Below are 23674 nucleotides of genomic sequence, written 5' to 3'. Positions count from 1 at the left end.
ATATATATATATATATATATATATATGGAGTATTTATCTCCTATCTGATCAATGACAAAAGTCTCTAGTATATTCCAATAAACTTCTTTTTTTGCTAGAATCTCTTGTGTTTGTGGATATATTTGCATCCTCCAAGATGTTTTTACTTTAGTCAAGTTTGAACTAATATCCTTGTATTATCTAATTTTAATCAGATGATGTTAGTATTTTGCAACACAAAAATTAGTGGTTTTTTTTAAAATTAACTTTATCACTATCTTACCAGATTTTAAAGTAAAACAATACTTTGAAAGATCAGCCAACAAGGGTTTTAGCATGTAAATTGTTTCTTATTCCTGTAGGAAATGGAGTGGGCTGACCTCAGTGGTGCTGACCAGACAATTTCGACCTGGCTAATCAAAATTACATTTTTGATGAAGCCATTTATCCAAAGAAGACAAACAAATGGCAAATAGGTATTAAAAACATGGTCAGCATCATTATTCATCAGGAAAATCCAAATCAAAACTATAAGATACTGTCATACTTGTCAGAATGGCTATTATTTAAAAAGACTGATAGACACAATAAGTGTTGGAGAGAAGGTGGAGAAATCAGAAGCCTTGTACACTGTTAATAGGAATGCAAATAATGCAGCTACTATGAAAAATAGTATGAATGCTCCTCAAAAAATTGAATATAGATTTGCCATATTCAGCAATCCTTGTTGTTCAGTTGCTAAGTTGTGTCCAACTCTTTGCAACGCCATGGACTGCAGCATGCCAGGCTTCCCTGTCTTTCGTTATCTCCTGGGGTTGCTCAAACTCATGTCCATTGAGATCCAACCATCTCATCCTCAGTCACCCCCTTCTCCTCTTACTGTCAGTCTTTTCCAGCCTCAAGGTCTTTTCCAATGAGTCAGTTCTTCGCATCAGGTGGCTTCAGCTTCAGCATTAGTCCTTCCAATGAATATTCAGGATTGATTTCCTTTAGGATGGACTGCTATCCTACTTCTGTGTTTAAAAAAACTTGTACTATTTTCTTCCCTTTGCAGATTTCTCTTAATAAAGAGGAAAATCACAGTTTGTCTAGCCAGAAAAGTGAGAGAAGATGAATCAAGTGAAACTTTTTTCTTTAAAGATGAATGATGGATGCTTCATGCCTTGGTAGGGACTGGGCACCTCTGCTCCTCAGGTAATCAGAATGGTGTTAGAGATGGAGGAGTAGCAGACTCGGGTCCTGATCAGAACCAGTCACTGAGTGAATTTGGGAAATCCAGAGGGGCCACCCTTTCTTAATTTATATTATGCTCCTCTCCAGGGTAGGTTATTTGGTGCATTAAGTCAGTGCTTTTCGAATTTTCAGGGGTGCCATTTCACAACAGATTAGAGTCAATGGCTTCCCTGGTGTCCCAGAAAATAAAGAGTCTGCCTGCAATGTAGGAGACACTGGTTCGATCCCAGGATAGGGAAGATCCCCTGGAGAAGGAAATGGCAACCCACTCCAGTATTCTTGACTAGAGAATTCCATGGACAGAGGAGCCTGGTGGGCTATAGTTCATGGAGTTGCAAAGAGTCAGATATGACTGAGTGCCTAACACTTTCAGAATCAATGAAATCCAGCTGTCCTGATTGGTGGTTTAGTCACTTAATCGTGTCTAACTCTTGCAAACCCATGGACTTGTTACGTGCCAGGCTCCTCTGTTCATGGGTTTCCCAGGCAGGAATACTGGAGTGGGTTGTCATTTCCTTCTTCACAGGATCTTTCCAATCCAGGAATAGAACCCAGGTCTCTTGCATTGCAGGTGGATTCTTTATGGACTGAACTACAAGGGAAGCCTATTTATCATGTATCAGAGACCTTGATGCAAATTTGCTTGTGATGCATTTTCTCTGAAATTTCTAACATCCAAGTTGTCCTCTCCCATGTACCTCTAATCATAGAGCATCCAGAGAAATCTTGGGGATAAAAGGACCTATAGAAAGAGATTAATCTTTCATCTCAGAGGGAATTTTTGTGGTCTGAGGTGGAGATAGTCCCTTAGAGGTCAGGCTATGAATACTGAGCTGTGGGAAGAAGCATGTGGCACTTGAAAATTCTCTCTCTGTTTGGAAGACTGAACTTCACGTTTGATGCCCCAGCAGGAGAGTCATTTGGTGTATGATGTTGAAGTCTGATGCAAGGACACTGGCAGGAACTATTGCTTTATTTTGACTTGGCTTTTTCATCTGTGAACAATCAGTTCATCTTCATGGGACTAGTTAACTCATCAGGAGTTGCAAGTTATATATATATATATATATATATATATATATATATATATATATACATACCCAAGAGACATTTTACTACTGAGTGAAGTAACAGGGGTAATGGAGAGGTGAAAATTATAGATAATTTCAGAAGACCAGCCTGGTGGACCAGCAAACGAGTAGACAGCTAAGAAGAATAACAGTTTTGAAGAAGAAAATGTTAGCTAAGGATGAACTTAGTAGCCAAAAAAGAAATTAATAATAAGAAATTTTTAAGGTGAAAAAAAAGTGCTTTTTGTTTTTTTGTGTTTTCTTTTTTACATTTTTAGTTCTTCCTCAAATGTTGTTTGAAGTGTTTCTCCAAGTTTACTTAGGTAAATCACTAATTTATTCCATCTGAAGTTATGTCCTCATTGCACTGATAATTTTTTGCACTGGATATCTGGATTGAAACCAGTTAATGATCTCTTACAAAGAGAATTAATTTAGAAAGGTAACTCTATATATTATGTAAATCTATACATCATGTAGATAGTGGAAGTCCAGAAATAGAGGGTTAATGATCTGATGTTCTGAGACCAGTTCATGAACTCAAAGTTTCCATCATAAGTATCTTTTCCCAACATCGGTTGCATGAAATGAGCCGTGGTGGGAGTACTTCCACCATAGAAATTGGCTAATGCTATAAATCAGGACTCCTCTTCTTCAGACTCAGTTGTTAAATATTTACCATGAAATAAAAGTCAACATGATGCTTTGTCCCCACTAGCTCCTAACTCTTTAGAGTGATGGCTTCTGTTGAACAGTTCTGCTTGTGGAAATGGTCCTCTGTTCCTGATTTAAGTAGATCTTTATCTTGTTATGCTTTCCTAGGTTGTTAAGAGTGAGGTAGAAAAAGCTGTCATGAGAGCAATTGATGTTGGCTACTGCCATATTAACTCAGCATATATTTACCAAAATGAAGAAGAAATTGGGAGGGCCATCCAGATGAAGCTTGCAAATGGTACCGTGAAGAGGGGTGATTTATTCTACACTACAAAGGTGCTGTGTGCAGCTACTTGTGTATCTGTGGGAAGCTCACTCTTTGAGGAATCATTTTCCTGGCAAATTCCTCTTCTCACTGGTTTAATTCCTGTTCACTCTCAGACCTTGAACTATGAGAAGGCTGATTTGGAACAGATGGATAGCAATGTGAATTCTGTGGTCAGATTTCCTGTCTTTGAATCCAAGTTCTGTCACTTACTTACCTTGGACAAACTACTTAAATTCTGTCCCTTAGTTTCCCAAGCTGTAAAATAAATAAAATAATATTTACCTTACAGGATTTTTTGAGTATTATTAATATGTCAAAAACACATGTAAAGCTTTAAAAATATTTAATGCATTTTAAATGCTTATAATACTAGCTGCTATTATTGTCATAAGGTTTAAAACTCAAAGTGGATTTATCTTTTCCAACTCTATTATACTCATATTTTGATGTATATCTTTTTTAGCTGTAGTGTGAAAGAGAGCAATTTATCAGAAAAGTTGGGTTATGGAAACTACAATCAAATTTTAGCTTTTTAATATCCCATATATTTGACTTTATGAAATTTCTTAACCAAAAAAAAAGTCTTTGGACCTCTTTAAATCTTAGTCTTTTTATCTCGGCCTTTTTATCTTTGGCCACCTCATGCGATGAGTTGACTCATTGGAAAAGACTCTGATGCTGGGAGGGATTGGGGGCAGGAGCAGAAGGGGACAACAGAGGATGAGATGGCTGGATGGCATCACTGACTCGATGGACGTGAGTCTGAGTGAACTCCAGGAGTTGGTGACGGACAGGGAGGCCTGGCATGCTGTGATTCATGGGGTCGCAAAGAGTCGGACACAACTGAGTGACTGAACTGAATGGATATCAGATCAGATCAGATCAGATCAGTCGCTCAGTCGTACAACTCCTGTACTATGGAACGGATATAGCATTGTCAATAAACATTTGTTTCTCTTTCCTATAAGATAGGAAAAATAATACCATGGAACTCATATGAGGGTAACATTCATGTTTATAAAAGCATTTCTAATGTATTTTTTTAAATTCTCAACCATTTTCACTCATATAATTTATATCCATTGATGCCATATCTAAAACAAAAGAGCTTAATATTTGAATCGGATTGGAAAGGGAACCTGAGAGGAATTTTTCCCATCATGTTCCTTGAACTGACTACTAGAAAAAAAAGCATTTGAATTGGAGGTAATGCAGCCCAAGAGGAGGGAGATGGTGTTAGTGGTAGTGAACCCATCCTGGTCTATGAATGGATATTCTTTCCTTCCAGCTCCAGAGGTATCCCTACATCACTAACCCTCTTAACTCTCATCTTCCATCCTCTTTTCATGGGATCCTTTTGTTTCTTTATCCTTAGCAATTTTGATAGATTTTCCTTAGATTATTACACTTAAAATGAAGTGACTATAACACCCTCTACCCCCAAATTCCTAAGAGACCTAACTTTCTTTGGCAAATCTAATCATTGAATACAGCCGAGATCACAATCATTTGATGTCCTTGTTTAAAATGCAGTTTCCTTGGACTTCCCTGGTGGTCCAGTTGCTAAGACTCTGCACTACCAATGCAGGGGGTTCTGGGTTTGATCCCTGGTGGGGGAACTAGATCCCACATGCCACAACTAAGAGTTCACTTGCCACAGATAAAGATTTGGTGTGCTTTACAATATTATGTTGGTTTCTGCCATATTATTATGCTGTACACCTAAGCATACAGTGAAAGTGAAAGTAAGGTTGCTCAGTCGTGTCTGACGTTTTGTGACCCCATGGACTGTAGCCTTCCAGTTTTCTCCATCCATGGGATTTTCCAGGCAAGGGTATTGGAGTGGGTTGCCATTTCCTTCTTCAGGGTATCTTCCTGACTCAGGGATTGATACCTGGCCTCCCGCACTGCAGGCAGACGCTTTACCCTCTGACCCACCAGGGAAGCCCCAAGCATACAATTCTATGTTGATATCTCAAGAATAAATGAACTTAAAAAAAAAATTTTTTTTTAATGCAATTTCCCATCCCAGTCTCCAAACATTATGATTTTATGATGTTTGAGAGAGAACTCAGGGCTATAATTTGCACAAACAAACCAAATAATTATTTTATGTTTCCAGTTTTGAGAACACCTGTGTAAGACCATATTTTAACTTCCTACGCTGGTGTCTTACTTCAGTGTGAAAATAAACTATGATGATAAAGAATCCCGAGATTCACAGGATGACTTATCACTCCCCAACAATCACAAGTGGGTTTCTGGTTGTTGCTGTTTATTCACCATTATATTCATTTCTCCTGAATATTCTTAAATGATCCCACCCCACTTCTCTTTCTGCCACTGCAGCTGTGGAACACTTTTTTCCATCCAGAATTGGTCCAAACCTGCCTGGAAAGCTCGCTGAGAAAACTTCAACTGAGCTACGTGGATCTTTATCTTATTCATTCCCCAACAGCTCTGAAGGTTAGTAAGAGTTATTTTACTTTGGTTATTAATCTCATTAGGAGTGAAATAAAAAGAGGACATAGTTTATGAAAGTGGGCCGAATCATACATAATATTTTGACATTCTCTTTGTTTTTTCTTTTTTCTGCACCTGTCCCCATTCCAGCTCATTATTCCAGTCTCAAACTGAAGGGTTAGTTGTTGTTCAGTTGCTGAGTCATGTCCAACTCTTTGCGACCCCATGGACAGCAGCATGCCAGGCTTCCCTGTCCTTCACTATCTCCTGGAGTTTGCTCAAGCTCATGTCCACTGAGTCAGTGATGTCATCCAACTATCTCATCCTCCGTCGTCCCCTTCTCCTCTTGCCCTCAATCTTTCCCAGCATCAGGGTCTTTTCCAATGAATTGGCTTTTTGCATCTGGTGCCCAAAGTGTTGGATGGGTTTACTGGTTTCAATGTCTTTGCCTTGATCTTGTGGACAAATGTCTAAATTTTCTAGGCCCTGTGCTCTTGAATTTCGACCTCGTGCCCACTGGTGTCTGGGGAAAATCTTGATGTGGAAACCAGGGAAGGCACAGAACATGTAATGAGGATGAGATTCAGGCCTGAGATGCTCACAAGTCCCTTTCTCATACGACCACCTCTAGGTGGAGAGCAGGGGCGGAAGAGTCTTATCCCACAAGGATCAGGACCAAGGAGCCCATTTGGCCATGGCACCACACTGGGCTCTCACTATGATGGGGTCTTGGGTATCTCAAGTTGTCCTTACACAAGCAATATTTATTAAATCTTCAGGAGTTAAAAACATTTCTAGAAGTGTACTTTTTCAATGTACTACATTTCCCTCTTCCTTTCAAGAACAAGCCTTGATTGTTTCATTGGTCTCAAGGTCTAAAGGCTCCAAACAGCTTGGGTGAAGCCAGACACAGCCTGATATAACCTCCTCTTCTTTCCTGTGTTCCAGCCTGGAGAGGACCCAATCCCAGAGGACATCCATGGAAACATCACTTTTGACACAGTGGATCTCTGTATCATGTGGGAGGTGAGTGCAGCTCCAAAGAGGCCATGTCTTTGCACACTGAGAGAGAGAAGACTCACAAGGAAGTGGGGAGAGGCGGACAGGGTCCAATTCTGCCTCTTGTGTACACATGGACGAGGCCATGAATGTCCCTGCACCTCAGTTTCACATTCCATCGGTGTAGATTCAGTGAGTAGTTACTGAGTGCCTGTGATGTACTTAGCCCTGGGTACTTCCATGTACTCAGGCTATACCTGTGAACAAAACTAAGATCTCTGGCCCCATACTGAGGTAGGTTCTACTGGGCAGGGGATGGATGCAGTGATATAGTAAAGTGAAGCTGATTCAGGGAACTGAGAATGCCAGGATGGTTTGGGGGCACAGATAGACAATTAAAAACAGAATGGACATGGCACAGTGCTCCCAGTGCAGGGGCCCTAGGTTCAATCTGGTCAGGGAACTAGATCCCACATGCTCCAATTAAGAGTTCACAGGAAGTATTAGTTTCTCAGTCATGTCTGACTCCTTGCAACTCCATGGACTACAGCCCTCCAGGCTCCTCTGTCCATGGAATTCTCTAGGCAAGAACACTAGAATGGATAGCCATTCCCTTCTCCAGGGGATTTATCCAATCCAGGGATCAAACCTGGGTCTCCCACATTTCGGGCAGATTTGTTACCATCTTAGCCAGTAGGGAAGCCCCAAGAATACTCGAGTAGGTTGCCATTCCTTTCTCCAGGTGAATCTTCCTGACCCAGGAATCGAACCTGGGTCTTCTGCATTGCAGGTATATTCTTTATGATCTGAGCCACCAGGGAAGCCAAGAGTTTGCATGCCATTGCCAAAGATCCCACATGCTACAACTAAGAACTGGCACAGCCAAATAAATAAATTGAATAATTTGTTTAGAAAAAGAAAAACAGAAGGGACATTGCAGTCCTCTTTGAGAAGGTGGAATTTGACCAAAGACTTTCAGGAGATGAAATTTATTAAGCGAGCATCTGGAGGAAGACTGATGTAGGCATAAGGAAAATCAAGGCAAAGATTTTAAGGTAGGAGAAAGTCTGTGTGTGCATGCTAAGTTGCTTCAGTCATATCTGACTCCATGACCCTATGGACTGTAGCCCATCAGGCTCCTCTGTCCATGGGATTCTCCAGGCAAGAATCCTGGAGTGGGTTACCATGCCCTCCTCCAGGGGATCTTCCTAACCCAGGGATCGAACCCAGTTCTCTTGCATGTCTTGCATTGGCAGGTTTACTACTTTACTTTACTACTAACACCACCTGGGAAGGCCAGGAGAAAGCTCACCATATTTAAAAAACATCAAGGAACAGGCAGGGCTGGAGCCCAATGAGTTTGATGTCAATCATAGGATAGGAGGTCAAAGAGAAAATAGGAAGCCAGTGGTCTGGGAGGCGAGCATGGCAGCTTCCTGTTTCCCAGGCTATGCCTAGCTCAAGTTCCTTTCTCCTAGCACTTGTTCTGCTAGTGTTTTACCAGATTTTTCTAGGTGATCAGCTAAAGGTCATACTGGTTCTCTTAACCCGCCTGGGCTGCTTTCATCCTTTTCTTTTTCTATCTTCTTAGCCAATTAAAAAACTATTTTTAAAAATAGTTCTCATTCTCCTATTTCTCATCCTCCTCCTATTGGCCAACTCCTGTCTTATTTATTGCAATCTGCATCTTGTATTCTCCCTCACCCAGAGACACTCATGCTACCATTTAGTATGTTTCTCTAGCCAGTTACCCCTCACCACCTCTCCCACCCCAGGCCTTGGAGAAGTGTAAGGATGCAGGGCTGACCAAGTCCATTGGGGTGTCCAACTTTAACCACAAGCAGCTGGAGAAGATCTTGAACAAGCCGGGGCTCAAGTACAAGCCCGTCTGCAACCAGGTAATCCCCTCATCAGTCTGCCCCCAATCTCTTCTCCCTCCTCACCAGCTTATTCTTTATTCATTTCAACAAAGTCACCAAATGGCACTTCCCTCTTTTCCACTGACCTTAGGACATCAGCTGCTCCAAGAGAACAGAATGTATTTTAAGTTACAGAAGATATTGCTAAAGATTGTATCCATTTATTTTTATTTCTTTTATTTGTCTTTGTTCCCATGTCATTTTGCAAGAAACATCCAGGAGTCAGGTTGAAGTATAATCTACTAAGTGTTATGGTAGTCGGCCCTAGTAATTCAGAGCTAGCAAATGATTGACCTTTCGCATAAAAGGTCAGAAATATTGGAACACTCATGCATCAGAGAGAATGGGTAATTCATCTTTTAATGGCTCTTTTGAGTTCTTTGTCATGAGATAACCACTGGGATTCTTTTTTGAAGTTTTTATTTTATCTTGAAGAACAGTCAATGAACAATGCTGTGTTTGTTTCAGGTGTACAGCAAAGTGATTCAGTTACACACACATATGTATCTAGTCCATTTCAGATTCTTTTACCAATTGTTGTTGTTGTTCAGTGGCTCCATCATATCTGACTCTTTGTGACCCCAGGGACTGCAGCACATCTGACTTCCTTGTCCTTCGCTATTTCCTGGAGTTTCCTGAAACTCATGCTCATTGAGTCCATGATACCATCCAACCATCTCATCCTCTGTCACCCCCTTTTCCTCCTGCTCTCAATCTTTCCCAGCATCAAGGTCTTTTCCAATGAGTCAGTTCTTCGCATCAGGTGGCCAAAGTATTGGAGCTTCAGCTTCAGCATCAGTCCTTGCTGGTGTTTTCCCCAATTAAGTTGTTACATAGTGTTGAACAGAGTTCCCTATGCCACAGAGGAATTCCTTTTTGGTCATCCATTTTAAATATAGTAGTGGGTACATGGTATGAAATCACTCCCAAATGACATGAACGTGCTTGATGCCTTTGAACCGTATACTTAAAAATGGGTGAAATGGTAAAAGTATGTAATGTAGCTTTTACTCCCATAAAAAAGTAAAAGTTAAAAAGTCTGTTTGTTAAGATAAGCTCACATTAATGAGCAACACATACACTTCCTTATCTTGGAGAATAGGGAAGGAAACCATGAGTGTAAAAATATTAATAACTGGCAGCACTTCTTCCTGGCAGAGGGCCTATATTTCTACATGATCTCATCTCCTTTTAGACATCTCACGTCTAAAGGCAATCCATATACTAGATATTAGTAAGGCTTAGTGTTTTCTTCCTTGTAGATAAAAATAAAAACAGAAGTCTAAAAATGTTTATTTTTTGTCCTTTGGGAGATTTACCTTCACTTTGGAGATCACTGATTTGAGAAAGGAAAGAAAATCGGCTGTGAAGAGTTCTTTCTTGGGGAGGGAATGAGGGATGAATAGATAAAGCACAAGACATTTTTAAGCAGGAAAACTGTTGGGTCTTGTGCACCGTGGTCACAGCTGTAGATGACGGTCATGTGCTGGCCCTTGTTGCTGGTATTTCTAAATAATTCCAACACTGTGAATATAGCTCTGTGTGTTCCTTGTATATTTGGGGATGGTGATCCTGCTGACCCCACATTCCAGTACTTCTGCTTGGCAATTTATGGGTGGAATGTCACCCTTACCTCAACCAGAGCAAACTGCTAGAGTTCTGCAAGTCCAATGACATTCTCCTCGTTGCCTACGCTCCCTTGGGGTCTGACTTAAGGAAGAAATGGTAATGATCTCTATAAAGGTATTCTGATCCTAGATGCTGTGTCTTCTGGAGCCATCTCTCAACTGTCTGGGGGAAATTAAGGATAGTTAGCAGGAATGATCCATCTTTGCAAACCCTTTCCCTAGCATACATTTTGAGGACTCAATAAAGTATTATTGAATAAAAAGTAATTATTGCATGAGTGCTAAGTCACTTCAGTCGTGTTTGATTCTTTGCAACTCTATGGACTATAGCCCAGAAGGTTCATCTGTCTCTGGGATTCTCCAGGCAAAAATACTGGAGTGGGTTGCTATTTCCTCCTCCAGGGGATCTTGCTGACCCAAGGATCAAATTTGCATCTCTTATGTCTCCTGCATTGGCAGGTGGATTCTTTACCACTAATGCCACATAGGAAGCACAAATTATTATTAATAATTAAAATGTTCATCCAATTCAAAAGTTTCAGCTTTAAAGACTGATAAGGTTTCCAAGTCATGATTCTGACACTTAGCAGTTGAGCCATATGAGTCTCTTGAAGAGGAATATAGATGTGTACCTTTTAGCACTTGAGTGCAAAACAGAGACAGTTAGTCAAGTGCATCTTTTGAAATAGCAGATTCTTATAAAATTCTTGACTATTTGTTTCAATGGTGGTCATTGGGTCTTACTTGGAACAACAATTTTGCCTTCTTGACGTATTCCATATTTTGCTAACTTTCTCAAAAATGTTTAAAAAATGATAAAAAACAAACAGACCTGATTTTCCCTTCTTACCTTGCTTTCTCTTGTCTTTCTTCTTTGACTTTACCAAAAGAAGCAAAAGAGCTATTGAGACAGCCAGAGTGTCATGAGGAAGATTCCAGCAAATTAACCACCCCTAGTCTGGCGGCTGCGACCAGCACACTAAACACGGCCTAGAGGAGCTACCCCATGTCCAAGGTCAGGGGCAGAAGCTGGGAGGACCCCATGCCCGAACGGTGGCAGCCAAGAGGAGTTACCCCGCGTCCGAGGTCAGGGGCAGTGGTCGAAAGTGCCAGACTGAGAGGGCGCAGGAACAGCCGAGAGGAGCTATCCCTCGTCCGAGGTCAGGGGCTGTGACGAGAGGCATTACCCCGCGTCCGAGATCAGGGGCGGCGGCCGGGAGGAGCTACCCCATGCCCCCAAGCCTGAGGCCAGGGGCAGCGGCCGCAAGGAGCAACCCCACGTCCAAGGAGCCCACGCCCTAGGCCAGGGGCGGTGGCCGGGAGGACCAACCCCACGTCCAAGGAGCCATGGCTGTGCGGGCGCAGGAGAGCCTAGAGGAGCTATCCCAAGTTGAAGGTCAGGAAGGGCGGTGGTGAGAAGATACCCCTCGTCCAAGGTAAGGAGCAGCAGCTTCACTTTGCTGGAGCAGCTGTGAAGAGATACCCCACGCTCAAGGTAAGAGAAACCCAAGTAAAATAGTAGGTGTTGCAAGAGGGCATCAGAAGGCAAACACACTGAAACCATACTCACAGAAAACTAGTCAATCTAATCACACTAGGACCACAGCCTTGTCCAACTCAGTGAAACTAAGCCATAACCATGGGGCAACCCAAGACGAGCGGGTCATGGTGGAGAAATCTGACAGAATGTGGTCCACTGGAGAAGGGAATGGCAAACCACTTCAATATTCTTGCCTTGAGAACCCCATGAACAGTATGAAAAGGCAAAATGATAGGATACTGAAAGAGGAACTCCCCAGGTCAGTAGGTGCCCAATATGCTACTGGAGGTCAGTGGAGAAATAACTCCAGAAAGAATGAACGGATGGAGCGAAAGCAAAAACAATACACAGCTGTGGATGTGACTGGTGATAGAAGCAAGGTCCGATGCTGTAAAGAGCAATATTGCATAGGAACCTGGAATGTCAGGTCCATGAATCAAGGCAAATTGGAAGTGGTCAAACAAGAGATGGCAAGAGTGAATGTCAACATTCTAGGAATCAGTGAACTCAAATGGACTGGAATGGGTGAATTTAACTCAGATGACCATTAAATCTACTACTGTGGACAGTAATCCCTCAGAAGAAATGGAGTAGCCATCATGGTCAACAAAAGAGCCTGAAATGCAGTACTTGGATGCAATCTCAAAAACGACAGAATGATCTCTGTTCGTTTCCAAGGCAAACCATTCAATATTACAGTAATCCAAGTCTATGCCCCACCCAGTAACGCTGAAGAAGCTGGAGTTGAACGGTTCTATGAAGACCTACAAGACCTTTTAGAACTAACACCCAAAAAAGATGTCCTTTTCATTATAGGGGACTGGAATGCAAAAGTAGAAAGTCAAGAAACACCTGGAGTAACAGGCAAATTTGGCCTTGGAATATGGAATGAAGCAGGGCAAAGACTAATAGAGTTTTGCCAAGAAAATGCACTGGTCGTAACAAACACCCTCTTCCAACAACACAAGAGAAGATTCTATATGTGGACTTCACCAGATGGTCAACACCGAAATCAGACTGATTATATTCTTTGCAGCCAAAGACGGAGAAGCTCTTTACAGTCAAGAAAAACAAGACCAGGAGCTGACTGTGGCTCAGATCATGAACTCCTTATTGCCAAATTCAGACTTAAATTGAAGAAAGTAGGGAAAACCACTAGACCATTCAGGTATGACCTAAATCAAATCCCTTATGATTATACAGCGGAAGTGAGAAATAGATTTAAGGGCCTAGATCTGATAGATATAGTGCCTGATGAACTATGGAATTAGGTTTGTGACATTGTACAGGAGACAGGGATCAAGACCATCCTCATGGAAAAGAAATGTACAAAAAGCAAAATGGCTGTCTGGGGAGGCCTTACAAATAGCTGTGAAAAGAAGAGAAGCAAAAAGCACAGGAGAAAAGGAAAGATATAAGCATCTGAATGCAGAGTTCCAAAGAATAGCAAGAAGAGATAAGAAAGCCTTCCTCAGCAGTCAATGCAAAGAAATAGAGGAAAACAACAGAATGGGAAAGACTAGATATCACTTCAAGAAAATTAGAGATACCAAGGGAACATTTCATGCAAAGACAGGCTCAGTAAAGGACAGAAATGGTATGGACTTAACAGAAGCACAAGATATAAAGAAGAGATGGCAAGAATACACAGAAGAACTTTACAAAAAAGATCTTCACGACCCAGATAATCACGATGGTGTGATCACTCACCTAGAGCCAGACATCCTGGAATGTGAAGTCAAGTGGGCCTTAGAAAGCATCACTACGAACAAAGCTAGTGGAGGTGATAGAATTCCAGTTGACCTATTTCAAATCCTGAAAGAGATGCTGTGAAAGTGCTTCACTCAATATGCCAGCAAATTTGGAAAACTCAGCAGTGGCCACAGGACTGGAAAAGGTCAGTTTTCATTCCAATCCCAAAGAAAGGCAATGCCAAAGAATGCTCAAACTACCGCACAATTGCACTCATCTCACATGCTAGTAAAGTAATGCTCAAAATTCTCCAAGCCAGGCTTCAGCAGCACATGAACCGTGAACTTCCAGATGTTCAAGCTGGTTTTAGAAAAGGCAGAGGAACCAGAGATCAAATTGCCAACATCTGCTGGATCTTGGAAAAAGCAAGAGAGTTCCAGAAAAACATCTATTTCTGCTTTATTGACTATGCCAAAGCCTCTGACTGTGTGGATCACAATAAACTGTGGAGAATTCTGAAAGAGATGGGAATACCAGACCACCTGAACTGCCTCTTGAGAAACCTATATGCAGGTCAGGAAGCAACAGTTAGAACTGGACATGGAACAACAGACTGGTTCCAAATAGGAAAAGGAGTATGTCAAGGCTGTATATTGTCACCCTGCTTGTTTAACTTATATGCAGACTACATCATGAGAAATGCTGGGCTGGAAGAAACACAAGCTGGAATCAAGATTGCTGGGAGAAATATCAATAACCTCAGATATGCAGGTGACACCACCCTAATGGCAGAAAGCGAAGAGGAACTAAAAAGCCTCTTGCTGAAAGTGAAAGAGGAGAGTGAAAAAGTTGGCTTAAAGCTCAACATTCAGAAAGCGAAGATCATGGCATCCGGTCCCATCACTTCATGGGAAATAGATGGGGAAACAGTGGAAACAGTGTCAGACTTTATTTTTTCAGGCTCCAAAATCACTGTAGATGGTGACTGCAGCCATGAAATTAAAAGATGCTTACTCCTTGGAAGGAAAGTTATGACCAACCTAGATAGCATATTCAAAAGCAGAGACTTTACTTTGCCAACAAAGGTTCGTCTAGTGAAGGCTATGGTTTTTCCAGTAGTCATGTATGGATGTGAGAGTTGGACTGTGAAGAAGGCTGAGCGCCGAAGAATTGATGCTTTTGAACTGTGGTGTTGGAGAAGACTCTTGAGAGTCCCTTGGACTGCAAGGAGATCCAACCAGTCCATTCTGAAGGAGATCAGCCCTGGGTGTTCTTTGGAAGGAATGATGCTAAAGCTGAAACTCCAGTACTTTGGCCACCTGATGCGAAGAGTTGACTCATTGGAAAAGACTCTGATGCTGGGAGGGATTGGGGGCAGGAGGAGAAGGGGATGACAGAGGATGAGAGGGCTGGATGACATCACTGACTCGATGGACGTGAGTCTGAGTGAACTCCAGGAGTTGGTGATGGACAGGGAGGCCTGGCGTGCTGGGATTCATGGGGTCGCAAAGAGTCGGACACGACTGAGCGACTGAACTGAACTGAGCCTGATTAAACTAACCTAGGTAGAATGGATGTGCAACCTCAGAAACAGAGCATCTCTGTCTCCTTCCCAGGGTGAAAAAGGAAAATCTGGTTATCCTGCAGGATCCGGTACTCAATGCCATTGCTGAAAAGCACCGGCGAACTCCAGCCCAGGTAGCCCTGTGCTACCAGCTGCAGCGGGGTGTGGTGGCTCTGGCCAAGAGCTTCAGTGAGAAGAGGATCAAGGAGAACTTCCAGTTCCTGTAGGATTGTGGGCAGCAAGAGGCTGACAGAAGCACATTGTCTGCCCTCTGGGATGGGTTGTTTGGGAGGTTCCCAATGTGTATTTGGGTAAAGCTTATCTCCCTATGTTCTCTATGGGTATATGTGTTGTATTTAACTCTCCTGTCCTCCAAACCTACAAGGCAGGAAGCATAGTGTTTCGAAAGAACAGTCTACAGAGGATTTGAGTCAAGTTTAAGTCTCAAACCTGGTTTTCACTCCACAGTATGGCCCTGAATAAATCATCTCTTGATTTCTTCAGCTGAAAAAAATGAAGGAGTTTGCCGAGATGAGATCCGGGCTCAGAAATCTCTAAGATTCCTTGGCTATCACCACAGTCACCCAAAGTCTCTGAGGGTGACCTGAATCACCAACCTCAACTCTTTGAATGGACAAATTTCTGTGACTTTTGCTGGGGATGAACCCCAGGTTCATAAAAACTACACAAGTTCCTACATAAATGTGTGTGTCTGTATCTGCATGCTGGGGGGCGTGTAAGGGTGGCAGTACTTGCCTCTGGGAAATTGAATTGGTCGTCTCATATTTCTGATAGGTTTTTGAATTCCAGTTGACCCCAGAGGATATGGAGCATCTGGATGGCCTAAATAGAAACATACGCTATTTTGACTATGGCGAGTAAGTAGGTGGTTACACTGTAGATGCTGTGGGAGCAGGGTAAGAAGGGAATTCCATTTATTCTAGTCCACAAAGGGCAGGGTCCTCTGTTGCCTCTTCTTTTAGGGAAGTGGATGGAAAACCTCTTTCCTTCAAGCCCTCATACCCTTGTTGCTCCACACCCCTCAGTCCGTTTTCTTCCTGAATTCCAGAATCGATCAACACGTTGACATCCTTTGCATGTACTTTCAGGTCTCCTCACTCTTCTTTGTCTTACTCCTTGGTCTAAAACCTGGCTACATCCTGCTCTCTGCCTGTGTCATCATCTCCTCCTCCCCTGGGAGAATATATATATATATATATATATATATATATATATATATAACTGAAGCACTTTGCTGTACACCTGAAACTAACACAGCACTGTTAATCAACTATACTCCAATAGAATATAAAAATTAAATTGAATAAAATAAAGATACTACTATTTTCTAGGAAAACAACAAGGGTCTGATCAGGAACCCCTTTTCTTGGCATCTGGTGGCCTGCCTTCTCACTTGGAGCAAAGGCCAAAGTCCTCAGAGTGCCTACAGAGACAGTGGGACCACCCCTCCATGTCTCTGCCTCCACGTCGGTCCTGCTGCCCGGCCCCTCCGACTCAGTGCAGCCCAATGGCCTCCATGCTGCCCCACGTGTCAGGCCCATCTCAGGGCCTCTGCCCAAGCTGTCTCTCTACCCAGAATGCTCTGCCTCCAAATACCCAGGTGTTCTCTCTCTCACCAATGTCAGTCTTAACTCAAATGGTACCTCCAGGACACCTTCTCTGTCATTTCATCTAAAAAGGCGGCCCAGCCCACACAACACTTCCTCCCTCTGAGTCCTGCTCTGTCTCTCTCTTGGCACATCTCCCTCATTAACATAGCACATGGTTTTCTAACCTATTTTGGGTACTTTCTGCTTATCATAGAACAGTAGGTTCCTAGGGAAGGAATTTTAAGAAACTATTCTTTCCCTTAGTGATTAGTGAATATTGGCTGAATGAATAATAAAATAATAGGGTACAGTAACAGACAGTGAAGAAGCAGGCAGTAATTTTTAGCAATTAATACCAGTCATTTTAATCAATAATAATTATCCAGTGATTTAGCACCACCTATCTCAAAAATGATGACTTTATATATACAAAGAGAGTTCACCTTCTTTGCCAAAATGGAAACCCTTGTTGAAGTGGCTTATGTTATAATCATCCTATCCATTTCTAGATCTAATACATAATTTTTCACCTAGTGAAGTCATAGGTAAATTATTTCTTAGTGCTTGGAAGAGACTGAGCAACAGTATTATTCTTGTCACCTTCCTCACCATCACCTTGAAATATTTGTTAACTTCAGATATTAAGCCAGAATGGCACTGTTTTAAGAGGAAGAACTCATTTCTGCCCTCTTGGGAGTTTATAATATCGACACAAACTATCTCCTTACACTGTAGAATAACAAACCTACAAAAATTTAATATATTGGTTTATTTTTGTGCATGTGCCCAAGTGCATGTAAGCATATTTTTTTCTACAATGTGTTATTACACTGCAATGCAATTGCACATAGTGGTTATAAAACTGGATGGGCTTGTACTTGTCCAAAAGGAAAATTACATCAATTCTCTTGCTTCAGGTCAGTTCAGTTCATTTGCTCAGTCATGTCCGACTCTTTGTGATCCCATGGACTGCAGCATGCCAGGTCTCCCTGTCCATCACCAACTCCCAGAGTTTATTCAAACTCATGTCCATTGAGTCAGTGATGCCATCCAGCCATCTCATCCTCTGTTGGCTCCTTCTTCTCCCACCTTCAATCTTTCCCATAATCAGGGTCTTTTCAAATGTCTGTTCTTTGCATCAGGTGGCCAAAGGATTGGAGTTTTAGCTTCAACATCAGTCCTTCCAATGAACACCCAGGACTGATCTCCTTTAAGATGGACTGGTTGAATCTCCTTGAAGTCTAAGGGACTCTAAAGAGTCTTCTCCAACACCACAGTTCAAAAGAATCAATAATTCAGTGCTCAGCTTTATAGTCCAACTCTCACATCCATATATGCCTATTGGAAAAACCATAGCTTTGACTAGACAGACCTCTGTTGGCAAAGTAATGTCTCTGCTTTTTAATATGCTGTCTAGGTTGGTCATGACTTTCCTTCCAATGAGTAAGCATCTTCTAATGTCATGGCTGCCCTCACCACAGGCAGTCATCTTGGAGCCCCCCAAAATAAAGTCTGACACTGTTTCCACTGTTTCCCCATCTATTTGCCACAAAGTGATGAGACCAGATGCCATGATCTTAGTTTTCTGAATGTTGAGCTTTAAGCCAACCCTTTCACTCTCTTCTTTCACTTTCATCAAGAGGCTTTTTAGTTCCTTTTCACTTTCTGCCATAAGGGTGGTGTCACCTGCATATCTGAGGTTATTGATATTTCTCCTGGCAATCTTGATTCCAGCTTGTGCTTCTTCCAGCCCAGCATTTCTCATGATGTACTCTGCATATAAGTTAAATTAGCAGGGTGATAATATACAGCCTTAATGTACTCCTTTTCCTATTTGGAACCAGTCTGTTGTTCCATGTCCAGTTCTAACTGTTGCTTCCTGACCTGCATACAGATTTTTCAAGAGGCAGTTCAGGTGGTCTTGTATTCCCATCTCTTTCAGAATTTTCCACAGTTTATTGTGATCCACACAGTCAAAGGCTTTGGCATAGTCCATAAAGCAGAAATAGATGTTTTTCTGGAACTCTTGCTTTTTTGATGATCCAGTTAATTTGGGCAGTTTGATCTCTGGTTCCTCTGCCTTTTTAAATCCAGCTTGAATATCTGGAATTTCATAGTTCATGTACTGCTGAAGCCTAGCTTGGAGAATTTTGAACACCACTTTGCCAGTGTGTGAGATGAGGTGCAATTGTGCAGTAGTTTGAGCATTCTTTGTCATTGCCTTTCTTTGGGATTAGAATGAAAACTGACCTTTTCCAGTTCTGTGGCCACTGCTGAGTTTTCCAGATTTGCTGGCATATTGAGTGCAGCACTTTCACAGCATCATCTTTTAGGATTTGAAACAGCTCAACTGGAATGCCATCACCTCTACTAGCTTTGTTCATAGTGATGCTTTGTAAGGCCCACTTGACTTTGCATTCCAGGATGTCTGGCTCTAGAAGAGTGATCACACTATCATGATTATCTGGGTAGTGAAGACCTTTTTTGAATAGTTCTTCTGTGTATTCTTGCCACCTCTTCTTAATATCTTCTGCTTCTGTTAGGTCCACACCATTTCTATCCTTTATTGTGCCCATCTTTGCATGAAATGTTCCCTTGGTATCTCTAATTTTCGTGAAGAGATCTCTAGTGTTTCCCATTCTATTGTTTTCCTCTATTCTTTGCACTGATCATTGAGGAGGGCTTTCTTATCTCTCCTTGCTATTCTTTGGAACTCTGCATTCAGATGCTTATATCTTTCCTTTTCTCCTTTGCTTTTTCCTTCTCTTCTTTTCACAGCTACTTGTAAGGCCTCCTCAGACAGCCATGTTGCTTTTTCACATTTCTTTTTCTTGGGGATGGTCTTGATTCCTGTCTCCTGTACAATGTCATGAATCTGCATCCATAGTTCTTCAGGCACTCTGTCTATCAGATCCAACCCCTTGAACCTATTTTTCACTTCCACTGTATAATCGTAAGGGATTTGATTTAAGTCACACCTGAATGGTCTAGTGGTTTTTCCCTACTTTCTTCAATTTAAGTCTGAATTTGGCAATAAGGAGTTAGTTCATGATCTCTTGATTAAGCCAGTTTAAAAGAAACCTCTCTATCCAGCCCAGAAACAGGTACTTGACTAAAACTTTCCCTTTATCTCTTAGGTTTGCTCATCATCCAGATTACCCATTTCACGAGGAATATTAACAACTGTGTCTGTGGTTGCTCCAGAGTTCTTGCATTGGGGTTGATGATCGAACCACATCTTGAGGTGCCTGCTTTATTAGACATCACTTAGCCTGACCAGTTATGATACTAGAGTAGGAAATAAAAATCCCTAAACCCAGTCTTTTCCCCAAAAAGTAAATAAAGACACAATCCAAACAATGCAACATACCGCTTGTTTAGCTTTTTCATCTTTTTCTCCCTGTGTAACTGAAATTGAAATGCTGATGTTCCTGGAAGTGATTGTAGAAGATGGAGCCCTCAGAAAAAGCTAACCATAGTATATTTTCCAAATTTTCCAGGTGTGGCTTTTCACCTGTCTATAGTTCTTCTATGTTTTTTCCTCTTCTGTTCAGTGAATTTCCCACACTGTGCAATTTTATGAGACTTTTTAAAGGGATCTAAAGCTTAATGAGAAAAAGGTTTAAGGGACTAGATCTGATAGACAGAGTGCCTGATGAACTATGGACGGAGGTTTGTGACATTGTATAGGAGACAGGGATCAAGACCATCCCCATTGAAAAGAAATGTACAAAAAGCAAAATGGCTGTCTGAGAAGGCCTTACAAATAGCTGTGGAAAGAAGAGAAGCAAAAAGCAAAGGAGAAAAGGAAAGATATAAGCATCTGAAAGCAGAGTTCCAAAGAATAGCAAGGAGAGGTAAGAAAGCCTTCCTCAGCAATCAATGCAAAGAAATAGAGGAAAACGACAGAATGGGAAACACTAGAGATCTCTTCAAGAAAATAAGAGATACCAAGGGAACATTTCATGCAAAGATAGGCTCAGTAAAGGACAGAAATGGTATGGACCTAACAGAAGCACAAGATATTAAGAAGATGTGGCAAGAATACACAGAAGAACTGCACAAAAAAAGAGCTTCATGACCCAGATAATCACAATGGTGTGATCACTCACCTAGAGCCAGACATCCTGAAATGTGAAGTCAAGTGGGCCTTAGAAAGCATCACTACGAACAAAGCTAGTGGAGGTGATAGAATTCCAGTTGAGCTCTTTCAAATCCTGAAAGAGATGCTGTGAAAGTGCTTCACTCAATATGCCAGCAAATTTGGAAAACTCAGCAGTGGCCACAGGACTGGAAAAGGTCAGTTTTCATTCCAATCCCAAAGAAAGGCAATACCAAAGAATGCTCAAACTACCACACAATCACACTCATCTCACACACTAGTAAAGTAATGCTCAAAATTCTCCAAGCCAGGCTTCAGCAGCACATGAACCGTGAACTTCCAGATGTTCAAGCTGGTTTTAGAAATGGCAGAGGAACCAGAGATCAAACTGCCAAAATTCACTGGATCATCAAAAAAGCAAGAGAGTTCCAGGAAAACATCTGCTTTATGGACTATGCCAAAGCCTTTGACTGTGTGGATCACAATAAACTGTGGAAAATTCTGAAAGAGATGGGAATACCAGATCACCTGACCTGCCTTTTGAGAAACCTATATGCAGGTCAGGAAGCAACAGTTAGAACTGGACATGGAACAACAGACTGGTTCCAAATAGGAAAAGGAGTATGTCAGGGCTGTATATTGTCACCCTGCTTGTTTAACTTATATGCAGAGTACATCATGAGAAATGCTGGGCTGGAAGAAGCACAAGCTGGAATCAAGATTGCCAGGAGAAATATCAATAACCTCAGATATGCAGATGACACCACCCTTATGGCAGAAAGTGAAGAGGAACTAAAAAGCCTCTTGATAAAAGTGAAAGTGGAGAGTGAAAAAGTTGGCTTAAAGCTCAACATTCAGAAAACGAAGATCATGGCATCCAGTCCCACCACTTCATGGGAAATAGATGGGGAAACAGTGGAAACAGTGTCAGACTTTATTTTGGGGGGCTCTAAAATCACTGCAGATGGTGACTGCAGCCATGAAATTAATAGACACTTACTCCTTGGAAGGAAAGTTATGACCAACCTAGATAGCATATTCAAAAGCAGAGACATTACTTTGCCAACAAAGGTCCGTCTAGTCAAGGCTATGGTTTTCCCAGTGGTCATGTATGGTTGTGAGAGTTGGACTGTGAAGAAAGCTGAGTGCCGAAGAATTGATGCTTTTGAACTGTGGTGTTGAGAGTCCCTTGAGAGTCCCTTGGACTGCAAGGAGATCCAACCAGTCCATTCTGAAGGAGATCAGCCCTGGGATTTCTTTGGAAGGAAAGATGCTAAAGCTGAAACTCCAATACTTTGGCCACCTCATGCAAAGAGTTGACTCATTGGAAAAGACTCTGATGCTGGGAGGGACTGGGGGCAAGAGGAGAAGGGGACGACAGAGGATGAGATGGCTGGATGGCATCACTGACTCGATGGACATGAGTCTGAGTGAACTCCGCAAGTTGGTGATGGACAGGGAGGCCTGGCATGCTGCGATTCATGGGGTCGCAAAGAGTCAGACACGACTGAGCGACTGAACTGAACTGATCTGAACTGATGTATAATTGAATTTGCTTACAGATCCTAAGGGTTCCCAATAAAACAAAAACAAACAAACAAGTAATGGGAGAGTTGATGGATGTGTTAATTAGCTTGATTGTATGTGGGGACCATTTCACAATGTATATGCATAGCAGGCCATCCTTATATTTAAAATTTCAATTGTCAATTATACATCAATAAATCTGAAAAAAAAGTGATGAATCTCATCAAATGTCCTTTCATGGAATCAAACAATAGAACTGACAATGAGGAGAATACTTTGAATTTATAACTATTCTAATTTTAAAAATTGAGTTTTATATTTATTGTGCTAGTGTCTACTATCTACTAGAGTAAATCTGAAGCCTTCTCAGCACTCAGAAGGGAACCATGTTAGGTGACGGGAGTTAACTCTTATCATTTCACAATGCACCTGGATAGCAGATCAGAATCCGCCTGCAATGTAGGAGACCAGGGTTCCATCCTTGGGTTGGGAAGATCCCCTGGAGAAGGGAATGGCTACTTGCTTCAGTATTTTTGACTGGAGAATTCCATGGACAGAGGAGCCTGGCAGGCTACAGTCCATGAGGTCTCAAAGAGTCGGACACAAGTGAATGACTAACACTTTCACTTCATAGCAGATCACCATGCCATGCACTTGAAATATGAAGTTTGTTGATTATACCTCAAGAAAGCTGGAGAACCAGAGGAGGGAGTGGGGCAGAATTGGGGAGGACAGTTATAAAAGGGATGCCCGTGATGATAGCAAAGTCCTGTGTCCCGACCGTGGTCACGACTCATGAACTAAACGTGTGAAAAAATTGCACAGAACTAAATGCATGTGCGTTGCTAAGTTACTTCAGTCATATCCGACTTTTTGTGACCCCATGGACTGTAGCCTGTCAAGCTCCTCTGTCCATGGGGATTCTCCAGCAAGAATACTGGAGTGGGTTTTCATGCCCTCCTCCAGGGGATTTTCCTCACCCAGGGATCGAATCTGGATCTCCTGCATGGCAGGCAGAGTCTTTACCCCTGAGCCACAGGTCAAGCCCAACTAAATGCACACCCAGCACAAATCTAGGAAAATCCGAACATGGTCAGTGGGTTGCATGGATGTTGATATTCTGGTTGTGACACGCAGCTGTTGGTTTTGCAAGACAGTAATGTTGGGGGAATAGACAAGCTTGCTCTGTATTCTTTTTGAACCGCAAGTGAATCCATGATCATCTCAAACTAAAAGTTTACTTTAAGGACTGCACCGGTGGGCCAGTGGTTAAGACTGTGTTCTCCTACTGCAGGGGGCACAGGTTTGATCCCTGGTCAGGAAACTGATCCCACATGCTGCAATGTGGCCAAAAAAGAAAGTGTTT

The 23674-nt window shown here is 42.0% G+C and overlaps 1 protein-coding gene across 3 annotated transcripts in view; it reads left to right on the top strand.

Annotated features, from left to right (window-relative positions):
• LOC113903403 (prostaglandin F synthase 1-like) overlaps nt 1–20371 on the top strand; it is a 40678-nt gene extending 20307 nt beyond the window's left edge. The window contains exons 4-8 of one of the 3 annotated variants that reach the window (XM_027559481.1): nt 5614–5730; nt 6676–6753; nt 8502–8624; nt 15865–15947; nt 19817–20371. In XM_027559481.1, the coding sequence (XP_027415282.1) occupies nt 5614–5730; nt 6676–6753; nt 8502–8624; nt 15865–15947; nt 19817–19859 (444 nt within the window). In that variant the 3' untranslated portion in view covers nt 19860–20371. Of the gene's footprint in view, nt 1–5613; nt 5731–6675; nt 6754–8501; nt 8625–11163; nt 11540–15864; nt 15948–19816 lie in introns of those variants that run through there. The other 2 variants (XM_027559482.1, XM_027559483.1) reach the window with 2 other exon arrangements.
• The last annotated feature ends 3303 nt before the right edge of the window (nt 20372–23674 follow it).

The sequence above is a fragment of the Bos indicus x Bos taurus genome, chromosome 13 (genome assembly GCF_003369695.1).
Source record: "Bos indicus x Bos taurus breed Angus x Brahman F1 hybrid chromosome 13, Bos_hybrid_MaternalHap_v2.0, whole genome shotgun sequence".
Classification (NCBI taxonomy): Eukaryota; Metazoa; Chordata; class Mammalia; order Artiodactyla; family Bovidae; genus Bos; species Bos indicus x Bos taurus.
Note: the sequence above shows the minus strand (reverse complement) of the source record. Positions and strands in the feature narration are given on the sequence as shown.